Source organism: Cyanistes caeruleus, chromosome 20 (assembly GCF_971803275.1).
Source record: "Cyanistes caeruleus chromosome 20, bCyaCae1.hap1.1, whole genome shotgun sequence".
Lineage (NCBI taxonomy): Eukaryota > Metazoa > Chordata > Aves > Passeriformes > Paridae > Cyanistes > Cyanistes caeruleus.
In genome coordinates this window covers 7,545,948-7,562,744 of record NC_141720.1, presented here as the reverse complement: position 1 = coordinate 7,562,744, position 16,797 = coordinate 7,545,948, and the positions used below count along the sequence as shown (strand labels likewise).

General features: G+C 50.2%; 1 protein-coding gene across 2 annotated transcripts in view; it reads right to left on the bottom strand.

Annotated features, from left to right (window-relative positions):
- Nucleotides 1-11,133: 11,133 nt before the first annotated feature.
- Nucleotides 11,134-16,797, bottom strand: part of OLFM1 (olfactomedin 1) — a 32,064-nt gene continuing 26,400 nt past the window's right edge. For both annotated transcript variants that reach the window (XM_086857892.1, XM_086857891.1), the window contains exons 5-6: nucleotides 15,967-16,073; nucleotides 11,134-12,963 (exon numbers count right to left, since the gene is read on the bottom strand). In XM_086857892.1, the coding sequence (XP_086714018.1) occupies nucleotides 12,289-12,963; nucleotides 15,967-16,073 (782 nt within the window). In that variant the 3' untranslated portion in view covers nucleotides 11,134-12,288. The remainder of the gene's footprint in view (nucleotides 12,964-15,966; nucleotides 16,074-16,797) is intronic.

Here is a 16,797-nt window from a genome sequence, read left to right as displayed (position 1 = left end):
TTTTGTTCATGTTAAACCTTTTTTAATTTATTAAACAAATGAACCTTGTTTTTCACAATAAGGATTTCTGTGATTAACTGCTTTTTTCCTGCCTCTGGTAGTTATCCCCAGTCCTGCACACCATCCCAAATCCCACAGGATTGTTCTCACCTTCCAGTCCAAGCCAAGTCCATCCTCTGAGATGGCTGATGGGGACCTGCAGTCATTTATCCAATTTTTAATTTATAAATGCAGTCATTCATCCAACCCCCTTTTAACAAACCCACACAAGCACCTGCAAATCTGGGGTTTGGTGGGGGCATCACCACCTTGCTCAGCCCAAAGCCACCCAAAGGACCTGGGCAAGAGGCAGCCTGGGGACATCTGAGTCCCGAGAGGTGCTGATCTGCCCCAAACCAGGATCTGAGGGTGGTCCCACAGCTGCTGGAGCAGCCACAGCTGTCTCAGTGCAGCTGCTGTGAGGGGACCCTGATTTATACATTGGTTTTTGCTGACTTTTTCCACCACCAGAACCAGTCCCTCGCTGTTTTATACTCCAAACCCACTTGGTCATGTTCAAAGCAACTCAAGACTGAATTCCAAACTTTTACACTTCATTTTTATTTTTTTTTTTTTCCCCAGCGTCTGGCTTCATTTTTCATCAATGTTTTCATACAACACTGCCAACATCATATTATGAAGCAGGCGCTGGCGGTGCCAGCCAGATGTCTGCATTCCAGCGCTTCCATTTGCAAGCAGCAATTCCTCCAGGCTCGGGAAGAGCGCTGCCCACCCTGCTGGAAGTGTGGGACGAGGAGCAGGTGCCCATGGCCAGGGGAGGATGCGGGATCAGGAGATCCCTCCCGGCTTTCTCTGGGCAGGATTTTTCTCTGGCAGATGGGAGTGGGCTGCAGCACTCATTATTTGATTGCCACCTATTCCTGGCAGTCTCACAATCTTCTGTTCCAGCAGGGCGAGGAGCGCTTGGGGTGGGTTGGACGTTGAGAGTGGGAAGTTCTATCAGGTGTTTTTTTCCTCAGCCTGGTGATTATGCAAGAGGAGGTGGAGTGTCCAGCCTGCAGCGGGGGGCTGGAGCTCTGTCCTGCAGGCCTGGGGCTCTTGGAGGGCAGGGAGGGCTCTGCCACCCCCCAGCTGGTGGCACCTGGTGGCCTTCCCCAGCGGGGGGGTGACAAACCACCCTGCTCCCATCTCCTCCTTCAAGCCCAGCTTGGTGCTCCTCCAAGGAGCACCTTGCAATCCCTTGGATTGAGGGACTGAGGGTTTGCAGAACATCTCCTAACACCCGTGTTTTCCATGAGGAATGGTGGATGAGCAAGGAAAACCCAGCTGTTCTTGCTGCTCAGTGGATTCTGCTTCAGCCTTCCTCAGCAGCCCCATGACAGATTAAACCCATTCCCAGGGGAAAAGGAAAATATCCTAAAAGTGTGGGTGTCCTGAAGGTGTGGCTAACAGTCCACACTTCAGCACAGCAGTGAGTTCAGTGGCTGTGAGGCTTTCCAGGCCTGGTTGTCTCCCACATTCCTGCTCATGGGATTGAGCATGGAATTTGCCCAGCTCCCAGCCAGGAACAGGACTCAGAACAAACTTCCCCCTCTACCTGCTGCTGTTATTGCTCCCACAGCAGGGACAATCTGATTTATTGCAGCTTTTTTCTATTTCCCAGTGGTTTCCCCAGTGCTGTGTGTGAAGGTGAAGAGTCTCACTACTGCCCTGCTCTCTGATCATGTCACATTTCCAGCTGCTGTGCTGTGAGGGTGACACCTTGGTGTTTGGGCCTGCCCTGATCCAAAGATAAAAACAAAAAGAGGGGAAAGAGGAAGGGGTGGGAGTGTAAGTGTGCTGTTAACTCCAAAATCCCATTATCCTGGCTTTTCCTGGGAGATCAGCGTGCAAGCGTGCCTCTGCTCATCTGGGGTGTCACTGGAGACCAGGTGTGATACCTGCGTGCAGGTAGGAAATTTTGGGATTTCCAAAAAGCATCTGTGACCTCCCAGTTGTGGCTGTGAGGGGCTGTGTGCCCAGAGTGAGGGGAGATGGATTTCCCAGAATTTAAATGGATTTCCCAGAATTTAAATGGATTTCCCAGAACTGAAATGGATTTCCCAGAACTGAAATGGATTTCCCAGAGCAGAGACCATTGCTGCTCAAGGTATCCACCCTAGAACACCCTAAGCAGGACCAGCACAGGCTTGTAAAGGCTCCAGCAGTTTTATTCCAGTTCATAAAAGAAAAATGGGATTTTTTTATCTCTCCACATAGCAGGGCAACACACATAAAGTGGGGAAAATCCTCTGGAACTTGAAGGGTGCTCACAGAGAGGTTACCAGGCCTCTGTCACCTGCCTCAAATGTGAAATGTAGGGCAAAAGCTCCACAGAAACTGATGGAGCATTTTAGGATATAAAAAGCAAAGGGATAACGTGATCAGATGCTCTGTGAGAGACTCTGGATTCATCAGTGAACAACAGAGACACCAAATCATTAAACTTATTAGATACTGAAAGACAACAGAGATTAATTTCAGCACTTAATTAGAACACCTCTCATCTCCCCCTTCATCCCTGTTTTCCTTCCCTTCCTTAGTTTGTCCACATGTGTTTCCAGGGAGCATCCTTCAGGGAAGAGGGAGGTGTGAGATATGCCAATGTTTATTTTAACAGCTCCTTTTTTAGGGCTCTGCTGTGAACATGCTCCTCCTGTTGAACGGGCTTGTTGCTATGGGATGAAATGCTCCAAGTTCCTCGGGTTTGGACTTTTTCTCCCTTCCACTTCCAGGCAGCTCTTGTTCCTTGTGCAAGGACATTTTTGGGGGTGTCCTCGTGGAGTGTTCTTCTTTCCCTTCATTAGGGAAGGAGGCAATTAATCACCCAGCACGGTTTGATGCCCTCATGGAGTTCCAGCTGGGCTTGGAGCAGCCTGGGCTAGGGAAAAGTCTCTGGGGTGGAAGAAGATGAGGTTTAAGGTCCCTTCCAACCCAGACCAGTGCAGGAATCCATAAACCCACCCCCAGCCCCATCCAGGGCTTTCTGCAGTGCTCGAGGTGGGTGACCTGGCACATCCCCTGTGCCACCTCACGGAGCACCCACACCCATCCCAATGTTCACTCGTTATTTATTCCTTCGCTGTGCCCCGCCAGCTCTGCTGGCCCCGTTCCAGCAGCAGCCTGTGCTTTCAGCAGAGCATTCCAGCTCCTCACACAGTCCATTAGACACCATCACCCCCAGGACAAACCTCCTGCTGACCCTTCTCTGCTTGCCTTTCCTCCCGCCCGCTCCAGCTGCACAGGGCTGTTCTTACACCGAGGGCTGGAATGTTTTCCAGCTTTTCCCATCTTTGTGCCTGGGGTGGGGGCTCCAGGGCCTGGCTCCCCTCTGGGAGCGGGCAGGGGCAGCTGGAAGGAGCGGGGATGTGAACATCTGGCAGCGGTAACTCAGTAATGAGGGCTGGTAATTAAACTGCTGACGGGTTTGGCTTTGGTTTGTTTTTTTCCTGTGCAGAAACCCCCTCTGGTTTATCGAGTTTTTAAAGCAAGTGTTGTGGCTGGAATCTGGGCACAGGGCCCTGCTGGGTTACAGTGCTTCACCCTCCTCTGCTGCTGGTGCAGCGAGGGCTGTGCTGGGAATGCAGGAAACACCTGCAAACAGCTGGAAACACCTGCAAACAGCTGGAAAAGCACCCCAAACACCCCAAACACCTGCAAACACACCACAAACACACCTGAAACACGCCAAACATCTTCAAGGACACCCCAAACACACCCCAAACACCCCAAAGACCTGCAAACACACCCCAAACACAACAAACAGCTGTAAGCACCTGAAAAACCACCCCAAACACACCCCAAACACCTGCAAACACCTGGGCTGTGTCACAGGCTAGGAGATGCTCAGCAGGAATTCGGGATCTCCTCCTGCACAACATCCTCTGTTTCCAGGGGCTGGATTCCTTCCCAGGGATAAGAAATCCTAAAATCCCCAGAGGAGAGCCAGGATCCTCCCGTGTGCAGTGAGGAGACAGGGGTGCACACCTGGCCTGGTGTCATCATCATCATCCTCCTCATCATCATCACCACCACTGCCACCCTGAGGGTCCCAGCTCTGTTTGGCTCCATCCCCTGCAAATCCCAAATCTGGCCACAGCTGCACCTGTGATCTGTGTTGACTTTTCCAGGTGTTTCAGGGGAAATGACAGAAATGACAGGAGAGAAGAAATGTGGATGTCTGGAAGCGTTTCTCTGCTGCTGCCAGCCCTCAGGTGGGGTTTGCAAGAGGAAATTTTATTTGAGAGCACAAATATTTGATTTTGAAGACAGTGGGCCTCATCTACCACCTTTTCTCCAGGAAAACTCCTCCTGGACTGCAGGGCTCTTCCAACTCTCACTTCTCAAAGTGCCCAGAGCCTCCAGTGTCCCTCTCACCACGGCAGATCTGTCCTTTCCCCCTCCAGTGCTTGCTGCCAGGTGATCCCATGCTATTCCCTGCCCATCCAGTGTATTTTCCCTGGATTTTGCTCCCACAGCAGAGCACAGCTGCCTGCCTGCTCCTCCCAGCCAGGATCACTGGCAAATCCCTGTCCAGCTGCTCGTTTAAAATCCCAGCACATCCAGCGAGCCTCCTCTGCATGGCTCCGCAGGCAGAACCGCAATAAAACTTTAATTGAGCTCCTCTTTCCAGAGGGGACCTCCCTGGGCCGGTGCCAGCCCGGGGGTGACCCTTTGCAGCCACAGGGTGTGTGTTTCATTACGGAGTGCCAGGACCAGTTTGATGGGAAGAGGGAGCTCAGGCCACGAGAGCAGGAGCTGTAATGCTCATTCGGAGTGACAGGGCCCTGCTGCAATAGGACTGGTAAATGCTAAATTGCCACAGATGGCAGATTTGTGTTTCCTCTCCCCAAGGCCTCTGGTGCTGGGGGCTCGCTGTGAGTGTTTGAGGAAGGGCCCACGGTGCTGCTCTGCCTTTTCTGGTGGCTCACAAAGTGACAAATTGCGATAAATGGGGGAATTCTCCTCGAGGTGAGGAGGTTCTGTAAAAGCCAGATCAAAAAGGCAGAAGGAGGGTGAGGAAAAGCTCAGCCCTTGTCTGAGCTGATTCGCTCCCCAAGCTGGGAGGATGCTGAGACCAGCAGGGAACAAACCTGTGGGGATGGCCCTGAGCCCCTGTGAGGCTCCAGCTGCTCTGGGATGCTGCTCCCCATCCCTCACCTGTTCCTGGGGTCCCTTCTGCCTCCTCTCCAAGGACACCAAAGCCACGGAGCCGTCAGTGGCCACGGCTGCCTGCCCAGACAATTCCTTATGCAATCACTCCTCTCTTCATTCCCTTTTTTTTTTTTTTTTTTTTTTTTTTTTGGCTTGATTTGACAGATTTGCTTTAAAACCAGCGTGGGAATACAAATGACATGTTCAATCCAGATCAGCTCCTGGCTTTACAACATCCCAGAGAAGGTAAATGCTGTATTATCACAAGTGCTGAGAACAAAAGCCCAGCTCAGGTTGTGGCTCCTGGGGCTGTCACAGCTCTGACACACCCCAAAACCACTCCTCCCGTGTCCTCCTGTGGTGGTTACACAACAGGCTCCTGACAGCCGTGAATTTCATCTCCCTGGGTCTGTTTTTCAGGAGGGAGAAGTAGTTTGGGGTGAGTCAAACCCCTGAGGGCCGGTGCCTGTTCTGCATCCCTCCTTTACCCTCGTGGATGTGATGGGAACGTGGCCCTTCCAAAAGGCTTGGGAACCACATTGGAGGGGTTTTCAGCACATCCCTTCATCCCTCTCCAGGTCAGCAGAGCCACTGCTGCTCCCCTTCCCTGCAGATTTTAGCAATACCTCATCCCTGGCCTTGTCAAGTGGTCTCTCACCTCCCCAGATTTTGGCCAGCACAGGAAATCTGGCCATGGACCCATCTGTGCTTCATAGGACACCCAATTTTCCTCCTGTGTTTGTAGCTGCGCTCCTCCAGCTCCCAGTTTGTGTGATCCACTGAATGTAATCCATGCCTGGCTGGCTTTTATTTATTCCTGCTGGTCCTGAGGGTGTGTGATGTGCTGGAACAGAGGGTCTCAGGACCTGTCAACAGGCAGGAACACATCCAAAGTAAATTAATATAAAGAGGGATGTGTACATTTGATTTTACAGTGCTGTGAAAGTGGAGTTATTAGGAAATCAGCCTCTAATTGCCCTCTTAATGATTCTAGCTCCTCTGCACTCATTCAGAGTCATCTCTATTGTATCAGGTATGAAAAGAGCAGCCTCATTGACATGGTTTATGACTTTATTAAAACCTGGGGTTTCATATAAATAACGAGCAGCTCCTCAGTTATATTTCCCCGGTGAAGGAAATGTGTGTCTTGGTGTGGGTCCAAAGCAATTTGTAAACACAAAGTATTAAAAGGCTCGACAATTCTAAAAAAGTTTTAATTGGAAACTCAACAAATTGCTTCGCAAGTTCTTAATGCTTCAATATGGAGCTCTCCGATAATGAGGAGCTAATTAAGGGGCCAGGATTCAGTTTTTTATGATAACTGTCTCCATATGGGCTCAGCACTCGGTGCTTGCAGAACTAATGAAGGTCAGGGAAGTAACAGCAAAGGAAAAAAAGGAAATTTTTAGCTCTCAGAGTTGTGATGGTGCTAAACGACAGCCAGGGTTTCTGCCTGGCTTCTAGGCCAGGTGCTGAGTGAGCTTCACTTAATTCTGGGACAGGCTGGGGAGCAATTCACTGCCCTCAGCTGCATTTCCCTGCCCAGAGCTGCATTTCACAGCCCAGAGCTGCATTTCACAGCCCAGAGCTGCATTTCCCTGCCCTCAGCTGCATTTCCCTGCCCTCAGCTGCATTTCCCTGCCTAGAGCTGCATTTCCCTGCCTAGAGCTGCATTTCCCTGCCCTCAGCTGCATTTCCCTGCCCTCAGCTGCATTTCACAGCCCAGAGCTGCATTTCCCTGCCCAGAACTGCATTTCCCTGCCCTCAGCTGCATTTCCCTGCCCTCAGCTGCATTTCACAGCCCAGAGCTGCATTTCATAGCCCAGAGCTGCATTTCCCAGCCCTCAGCTGCATTTCACAGCCCAGAGCTGTGCAGGATCCCCTGGGATGGGCTGAGGGCTGAGGGAAGGATCAGAGCCAAGGGCAGGGCAGGATGGTGGCTTGGTGAAGTGCAGGAACGAGAGCAAATCCCATCAGGTGCCCCCTGCATCCCTAGGCAGGTGTGACCCAGCTGGAGGGCTCTGGTCCCTCTGACTCTGCATGAAGGCAAAATTAAATCACTGAATGGTTTGGGTTGGAAGGGATGATCTCATCCCACCCATGGCAGGGACACCTTCCACCATCCCAGGCTGCTCCAAGCCCTGTCCAACCTAACCTTGGGCACTCCCAGGGATCCAGGGGCAGCCACAGCTGCTCTGGGCACCTGTGCCAGGGCCTCTCCACCTTCACATGAAAACATCTCATGTAAATCTCCTTTATTTCAGTTTTAGCCATTCCCCCTTGTCTTGTCATTCTTAAAACTCCCTTTCCATCAAATCTGTCCCAGCTGTGGAGCTGGGACTCGTCTGGTGGGGCTGGGTTCTGCACCAAGGCCTCCCAAATCCCTGGAGCAGGGCTTCCCAAGGAACACCTTGGCAAATATTAACAACACAGAAACACACACAGAACTACGGTCAGATGTTCCTCTGAAGCAGCTCACTGACTCCCAGGACTAAATTTGGACCAACAAGCCTCGTGCATCAAATAATTAAGTCATAGGCTATAGAAAGCAATCCTCTGGGACATTCTTGTCTTTGAGTGGCTCATCCACTTCCAATCTAATCCATACCATTAAGTGTACGGCCATATGGCATCCATTTATAGAATATTGCACTACAGGCAGATAGGACTAAAGGTACACCCCTCAAAGCACTTCTCTCATCTCATTAACTTTGGGTACATGTTACACAGGAGCTGCTCTGGCTCTGGTGCGTTCAAGGACATTTTGTGCTCCGGAGCCTTTGTCTTAAATGAATTGCACTTGGAAAATTAGAATCTAAATGTAGCCGTGCCCTAAAGCAAACAGCATTATTTTGCCTTTCTGTAATTCGATTTATTTTTGCAGATCGATGTTTTGAAGCAGGCGTGTTCTTTTGTCCTGGGCTCCTGTCTAATGACCACGCTGACTGTGGGGAGCTCGGCACGGGGTGCTGTTGGTGTGGCAGGGAGCCTGGGTGGGCTGTGCAGGTCTCAGAGGTGCCCTGCCATGTGCTGTGCTCTGCGTGAAAGCTCTCCCCAAAACCGGACACACTGTGTGGGACAAACTCTGTCAACACCTGCAGAGGTCTTGCTGTAAGATGTGAGGTCCCATTTCCCTCTGCTGTGAGGTTTGGGGTCTCATTTCCCTCTGCTGTGAGGTTTGGGGTCTCATCTCTCTTTGTGTGAGGTTCAGGGTCCCAACTCTCTCTGCTGTGAAGTTTTGGGTTTCTTCTCTCTCTGCTGGGAGGTTTGGGGTCTCATCTCTTTTTGTGTGAGGTTTGGGGTCTCATTTCCCCTGCTGTGAGGTTTGGGGTCTTGTAGGAGACGCTTTCTGGGGACGGTCAGAGACACGGCAAAGACCTCTATAATCGAGTTAAGTGTTAGAAGTTTATTTCAGGGCGTGGGGTAGAGAGAGAGAGAGAGCCTGCTATGAGCCAACAGATAGAGCTCAAGGCGGGCTCAGGGAGAGCAATACAAAAGAGGGTAAGATACGAATACATGAGTTTAAGACTTAAGATTTCTACGAAAGAGAGTTACAGAACATAACAGAAGTGAGAGAGCCGGAAAAAGAGAGAGCCGGAAAAAGAGCGAGAGCTCTTCTATACCACTACTTATATAACCTATACCTTTGAATATTCTATTCCTTTACTAACCAATCTTTCTAAGTATACTAATATAGTAACATTTGTGTACAACCTATAGAAATCGCTATTTTTGCATATTTTTAGTTATCTCAGGGTCCTTCAGACCTTTCCTTATAAGGCTGGGATGAGGGGTCTCAGCTTGGTTTTATTGCAGGAAAGAATGTGTTCTGGCATACCAGCCCGGTTTCTTTGAATTATTCAAACCGTGCTATCATTTGTATTTCTTCCTTAGCCTTTCTGGCTACAAAGTCATATTTATAATTTCTTTCTAATTCTACCTTCCCAACAGGGTCTCATCTCTCTTTACTGTGAAATGTGACATCTTGGAGAGGAACCTCCTCTTCATTAGAACAACTTCTAGGATGGAGGACACAAAGCCTGGCTGCTGGGACAATAAACCACACCCCAAAGCAGCCCAGCACGTGGTACAGCCAGGATTCCCACCCGCTTTCCCATCCTGAATCCCTGGAGGAGCTGGGCAGGAGCAGTTCCAGTGCAAAGCTCAGCCCTGGTGCCATCATCAGCCTCTGTCCCATCGATTGCAGCAAATCCAGCCCTTACAGTAACAGTGTGCTGCCCCTCAGTGAGTTTGCTCTGAAGAAATACATTAATTAAATAGAAATGACTGCAGGTGCCTTCCTGCTTTTTGGCTTAACTGATTTCTCCTGCGCATCGAGGATCAATACTGCTGCCAATTACACGATGGGTCTCCAGCTCCCCTTTTTGAGCTTCTTGGAGGGAAAACCACTGCTAAATAGCAAAGTTCTCCACAAAGCTGGCAGTCCAGAGAGCTGGAATTACAGAGTGCAGCAGAGGAATGAGTCCTCAGAGAGCTGTCCCCATTCTGCATCCAGCCAAGGCTTCGGTGCGAGCAGCAGTGCTGACACAGGGCAGGCTCGGCCCCGTGGAACTGCCTGGAACATCATCAGGGGGAGGATTGCTCCATGCTTGTGGTTTAATCCAGCTCTGAGAAACCACATTACACTGTTTTGTTTTCTACACTATTTTGTCTTCCTTTCCCCTCCTCCTGTTGAAGAGCCCAGCAGGGAACTGCTGCAAAGGCTGAGAGGTTGAAATCCGTACGTGCAGCTTAAAGCAAACACCGATTGCTGATATTCAATCTCCTGACCCTGGTGATCCCTGCTCCTTCCCAGGGCCCTAAAACATCCATCTGCTGAGCCTCACTGGGCCACTTGGCTGAAAAATTGTCATTCCTGGTGGTGCTAGACCTGGCCAGTCTGTGGGGGAAGAGGGAACAAAACCCAGTGGCACCAGTGAGCCCTCTGCAGCTTGCACAGGGACCATGCCCCAGCTGCCCCAAGGGGCTCCCTGGATGGGTGGGAAAGGTGCTGTCCCTTCACCTGGAGCTGGCTGGAGTGGAAATTGCTAAATATTGTTCTTCTGGGGGTGCAGGGGAGAGATGGGACCCCACATCTCACAGAGAGAGAGATGGGACCTCAAATATCACACCAGACAAACAGGAGACCCCAAATCTCATACCAGACAGAGAGATCCCAAATCTCACACCAGACAGAGAGGAGACCCCAAATCTCACAGAGATGGGACCCTGCATCTCACAGCAGAGAGAGACACAAGCCCACGTCTCACACAGAGAGAGATGGAACCCCAAATCTCACAGCAAAGAGAGATGGAACCCCAAATCTCGCAGCAAAGAGAGATGAGAGCCCACATCTCACACCAGGGGGAGATGAGCATCCTGTACCCCAGGAGGACCCTGCCTTGGCAGAACCAGGAGGGCTGGTTGTGCTGGGTGCCCAGCCCCAGCAGTGCCAGTCTCTCCTTAGAACAAGTTAAATAAAGGAGATTTTTACCTGTAGCACACTCAGGATGGGGAGGACTCCAAGAATCCAAGAAGGAATGGGATCTAGTTGCCCTCAGCAGTCTGAAGCAGAGCCTGCAGCTCCACTAAAGGTGGCAGGCAATGAGATTTCCTCCAGTTGTGGCACCAACACCGGACACTGTCAGTCCCTGAGGGGGTGGCTGGACCCTGCCCACAGCAGGAGCAGCCACAGGATTTTATTTCCTTGAAGCAGTGCCTGCTCCAGCTGAAAATGGGGAGTCCCTCCAGAGCAGAGAGCCAACCCTCTGCCCTGCCAGCCCCCAGCCCCAGCCACACATCAGGAAATATTCCCTGGAAGGAAACTCAGGATGGCTGCTCAGCATTTACCCCAAAAAATTCCTGTTCTCCCTCCCCTGCACTCACTCACTCACTCACTCACTCACTCACTCACACAGGGAAAACAACAAACAAAGCAGGGAAGTCTCCTAATAGTTTTATTGTTCCTTAGATAACTGTGGATAGTACAAAGTTTTCCTCTTAAAAAAAATTAATTACCTTCACACTTCCATAAACAAAGCTTCCCATGGGAATCTGCTGCCACAGAATCTCCACGGAAGCGATTTCCAACCACCATAATGCTATGCAGATAGTATAACAGTAAGAGAATATTCCTGTAATTATCAACATGAAATTGGTTACCTGTGTATAAGGGTGAACACTGACCTTTTTTTTTTTTTTTGCCTTTTTAGAAACGAAAAAACCATCATTTATTAAATCCAAACTACATCATTGCATTTACAACATTCATTGCATAAACTGGACATACAAAGTTTTGCCACCTCTGGTAAATAACAGACATACATTATACAATATAGTTGCTGAATACATAAGTTCAAACAATATGGGTACAACAACTTGTTCATAATACATACTTAAACCATCGTGTTTAATAAGTTACTAAGACACAGATCCATGAGCTACTTCGGGTCTCAGCACAGTTAATCTAAGTGACAGGAACACAGTTGAGAGAGACGGTAGCTGCAATGGAAGGCAAAGAAAACCAACCTGTGACAGGTCTTGTTGAGACAGCCAGAGCTCCTCACGGGTCAGCTTTTCCTGCTTTTCCTCTCCACACATCCATCACAGCTGCCCGTGACGCCGGGGGAATGTCCATGCAACCCACACACGGAGGAGAGCGAGGCTCCCGAGGGTGAACTTCCAACAGTCATTGCCTTACTGCTTGAGGATGTTCTCTAGGTTTGCTATCAGAACAGAAACAAAACAAAACCCCAAACTGAAGTGGTTCTCTGAGTGCAGTTCCAGCTGCAAGTACATGGTTATTCTTGAGTCTATAACACAGGGCCAGACTTCTAGAAATGTAGAGGTAATGCTGATCTGTCAGGTTTATGCTGAATAATCCTCCATGACGTTGGTCTTAATTTTGGCAGCTGTTTATATGTTTACTTATTTAGAGTATGTTTCCTTATTAGCATATCTTTTTTAAATTAGTTTCTCCTTTTTTTTTTTTTTTCCCTTTTTTATTATTTATTTATTTGTTTGTTTTTAACTTTTCACTTCCATTGAATTTTTTTTTTTCCCCCCCCCCAAACCCAGTTTCTAACCAAGGCCGGGCTACAACTCGTCGGAGCGGATGACGTGGAAGAGGGTGACGTTGTACAGGATCTGGTGCCCGTTGTTCCAGGCGTAGAGAGCCCGATCCTTGGGGTTGTAGTCCAACATGGAGATGTGGGAATACTTGTTCTGGAAGGGGATGTCGATGTACTCGTAGGTGGAGGCGTTGGTCTGGTAGGCGTAGTGCACCTTGGTGCCGCCCGAGTAGCCGTTGGTGACGTAGAGGGTGCCGCAGATGATGAAGGCCTCTCCGGCGCTGCGTTTCGGGTAGCTGGTGTTCCAGGTCTGCAGGCTCTGCAGGGTGTTGGGGTCCAACTTGCTGATGACGATGTTGCCGGCGTTCTGGTTGGTGGCGTAGACGGCCCAGAGCCCGTTCTCGTCCACCATGAGGTCGATGTCCGAGTGGCCGCCCCAGGCGTAGTGGTACATGTTGTTGTAGCCGGCGTAGTCCAGGCTGCGCGTCTTGAGGATGGTCTCCGTTTTCAAGTCGAACCTGATGATGATGTGGCTTTGGTATTTGTTGAAGTAAATGGAGCCGTTGTAGACCACCTGGCCCGTGCCCGACCACGGGTGGGGCAGGCGGTGGGAGGTGAAGTTGTCGGTGTTCATGAAGTCCGCCATGGATTTGTACTCGCGGACGAAGCGGTTGTTGTGGTAGCTGTCCATGTACCAAACCTGCGCAACGCAAACACGTTCGGGGGGTTAGGGATCGCCTCAAAAACTCAAAAAATTCCACAGCCGGGGGTCGTGGAATCGTCATGAAACCATTTGGAATGGAGCTTAAAATTCATCCCTGACGAGGGCACCTTCCAGCAGACCGGGCCGCTCCAAATCCCGTCCAATCTGGCTTTGAACCCAGCCAGCATCTGTCACCTACACCCAGAAATAACCCCGATTTCTGTACCCCCAAATCAGCCAAGCGAACAGCAAAGCCTTCCCTGGGGGATAACCCGCTATCTCCTTGGTTTAAGTGCTCCCCTGGGAACGCTGCCTGGCTGGCACCGCCTCCCTTCCCGAGGACAATTAGCAGCTTTTCCCTGGCTAAACCCAACATTTTCTGTCGCTGCTGCTTTTGCTTCCCGCGGTAGCACTCAGTAAATTACAGCAGCTGCTGTGCACAACTCCATTAATTTGGAATGCGGGAGCGAGGGATGCAATCACTCATTGTCAGGCAAATTCAGGCAAAAAGTCCATATTGGTTTAAAAATCATACACTGCTGCATCAAAAGCTTAAAGCGAGGCTGCTGAAATATAAGAGACAAAGACATCTAAATCTTGCTCTGGGTAGATTGGGGAGAGATTTTAGATCATCATTTAAGTGCCAGTTCACTGGGGACACTGTCTAGACTCCTTAAAAAAAAAAAAAAAGAAAAAAAGTGCTTTTGTTATATGAAACCAATTGCGAGGCAAATGACCAAGCTGTGCAGTTAATATCCACAAGAAATATCCAGCCAGCCACTGACATTCTGGATGCGGCTGCTGCCTGAAAATGAGAGAGCTGCTTTCTGTAAGAGCCATTTAGGAAGGAGAAAAGGTAAATTTAGGAAGGAGAAAAAGTAAATTTAGGAAGGAGAAAAGGTAAATTTAGGAAGGAGAAAAGGTAAATTTAGCAAGAGGAAAGCCTTTAAGGCTGCAAATTTGGGTGATGGAGTGCATATTTCTTCTGCAAACCCCTTGCAAAATCTGACAGCTCTGTGTCTGGAGTGTGATCATCAGTCTTTGAGAAGGGCAGCCCAACATTTGGCTGCTGCCTTTGGGAAGTCAGCTGGGGTCTCCAAAAACTTGGGAGGGAATTTCATCCTTCCAGCCTTACCTGCCTGGAAAGGCTGCAGAGGTGGGGAATGAACGGGTGCCAATGGCTCCAACCTCAGCCCCAAACCTTGGGGGTGGCTGCAAAAGCACCAGAGAGCACCCAGAGCTGAAACAAAACTTCAGCTGAACCAGTTTGGGAAATTATAGTGGGAAAAAAATATCCAAAACACAACTGACTCTTTGCTGCTCCCGTTTCGTTATCTGGTATTAAAAATTCAGCATGAAAATGTGTTGTGCTCAGTTTTTAAAGCCCAGCAGAGCCCCGTGTCACCAGGCAGGGGCTGCAGGGTATTTCAGCAGCATTCCAAACTCTGGAAAGGCAGAGATTGATGGATGTCCCATCACAGCAGCTGTCTCTGAGCAACCTCCTCCTGTCCTGCCCATACACAGCAATCCCAGCTCTCAGCATCCACCTGCTGCTCCCACAGGACTCACAAATCTCTCCCAGTTGTGTTCCATGGTTTCATGACATGAACAAATGATCACATGAACACCAAACACCTCCTGGGGCTCAGGGACAGGAGCTGGGGCTGATAAACTGCCCATCCTCACTTTCCCACTCTGCTGAGCAGCCAGTGAAGTTCACTTAATGGTGTGTTCCTAATAAAATTCCCAGCAGGTTTTATATATTAAATACACAGAGAGGCTTGGGAAGTTCCAGCTCCAGTCTGCAGCCTACTTGTACAACAAAAATACACTGCAGAAAAAGGCATGGCTAAAAAAAATATCAAAAAACAGCAGTTTGAGACAAAAGTCTCTGAAGATACGAGAGGATCTTTAGCATCTGAACCACCAACTTCAGCTGAAAATTGTCTTAGTGCCAAGGGAAGCAGCAAACACAGCCTGAAGGGGACAACTCAGTCCCCTCTTTTGAACAAAACGAGATTTGATGTGGGTAAAACCTTCCCATCTCACCTCTAAGCAGAGTTTTATTTGGGCTGGAGGTGAAATTTTGCTTAATAACTGTAAAATATGGAGGTGTTGAATTGGGGACCAGTTCACCAGCCAGTGGCTGCTGGAGGGAAAGAGCCTGACAACTCAAGTCACCTTCAAAGAAACCACCCAGGGGTGACTTCTCCAGAGCATCCCTTGTCCTCTCTTAGCCACAGAGCTGATGTCAGGGCACAGATCCCAAAATAGGTGCCCTGATCCAGCCCTTGCTGGTGCCTTCATCCTTTGAAGGATGCTGCATGCAGGAGGGAATTACGGGCAGCCAAGCTTGGTGCTTTTTGTTTTGTTTTGCTGCCTGCAAATCCTCGGCAAACACTCGAGATATTTTCCATTCCATCAGTCATGGGGAGCTGGGATTGATTTTCAGCCAGTTATTGGCCTCCTACCTCCTTGGGATCAAAATTGAATGGTCTGAATGGAAAAAAAATAAAGACCAAAACAAAGCAAAACAAATCTCTCTCTCTGGCTGCAGTCAGTTAATTCCTCCCAACAATGAAGGTGGAGGATGGAGGGCAAATGCAGGCAGATGACATTATCAGAGGTGCTGGCAGCAGAAGAGCAGCAGGCACCAGGACCACGGGTCCCTCTGCTCAGCCCCAGCTCCCTCCTGGCTGTCAAACACAGATTAGAAACCCAAAACTCGGGGTTTTTCCACCCAGACCTCGTGGTGACAATTCTGAGCCCACGGACCCTCATGGCTGCAATGAGTTTCACCTGCCCAGGAGAGGGATCTGTGCTCAGCTCCTCATCCTCCCTCCCTGGGGGATGCTCTGCCCCCTCCTGCTGCCAGCAGAGCCCTGTGGGATGAATGGGGACATTCCCCAGCTCTCCCAGGGCACAGTCCGGGCTCTGATGGATATCCGCTGTCCTCAGCCACGCTGGTGGGACACACGGGTGATGCTGTCACGCTCTTACCTTGTTTTCTCCCTCAGGAGCCAGAGGATCCGTCATCCACGATCCAAAGCGGGACCCCGAGGTTTTAATTGTGATCGGGTCACTTATTCCAGTCAGCTTCCCACAGGCTGGAAAAGAGGGGAAGGCTGGTGAGCATCACCACCGGCTCCAGTCCCACCCGCTCCCCTCTGCCCTGCCCAGGGCTGCTTTAATTACAGAAATCGGGTCAGACACCAGGGTCGGATGCTTTTGTTTGTTTCACACCTCTTAATGACAATTGTCCTTATGGCTGTCCCCGAGAAAAGGAGCTTTGCTGAGCTGTGAATGTCACGGAATTGGGAATGAGAGCAGCAGCCAGGTGGAGGAAGGAGCCTCTCTGATCCAGCGGCTGCAGCCAAGATAAAAAAGGCAGCCGTGGCTATTCCAGCCCTGCTGGAAATGTGCGTTTGTTACGAGTTATGCAGAGGAGAAAAAAGAGGAAGGTGGATAATGGCAGGCAATATAAATCTCCTCCCTGCAAAGATCATTTCCCAGCCGCTCTCCCTGTTCTCTCGTGTTGAACACTCAGGATTCACTGCTGGATCCACCAGCCTCCTCCAGCCAGCTCTGGGACAGGAACCCAAACACAGCAGGATGGAGATGGGAGCGTCCCGAGGGTCCCTCAGGAGCTGTCCCGGGAATCCTGCCCAGCTCAGCCTCCCCAGCACAGGGATGGGCACGGGCCGAGCGCTGCCAGCCAGCTTGGAGCCACGCTCGGGTGCTGCAGATGTGACCTCCTGAATTCAGGAGATCTCTGATCTCCACACTGCTGAACTCAGGAGATCTCTGATCTCCACACCTCCTGAATTCAGG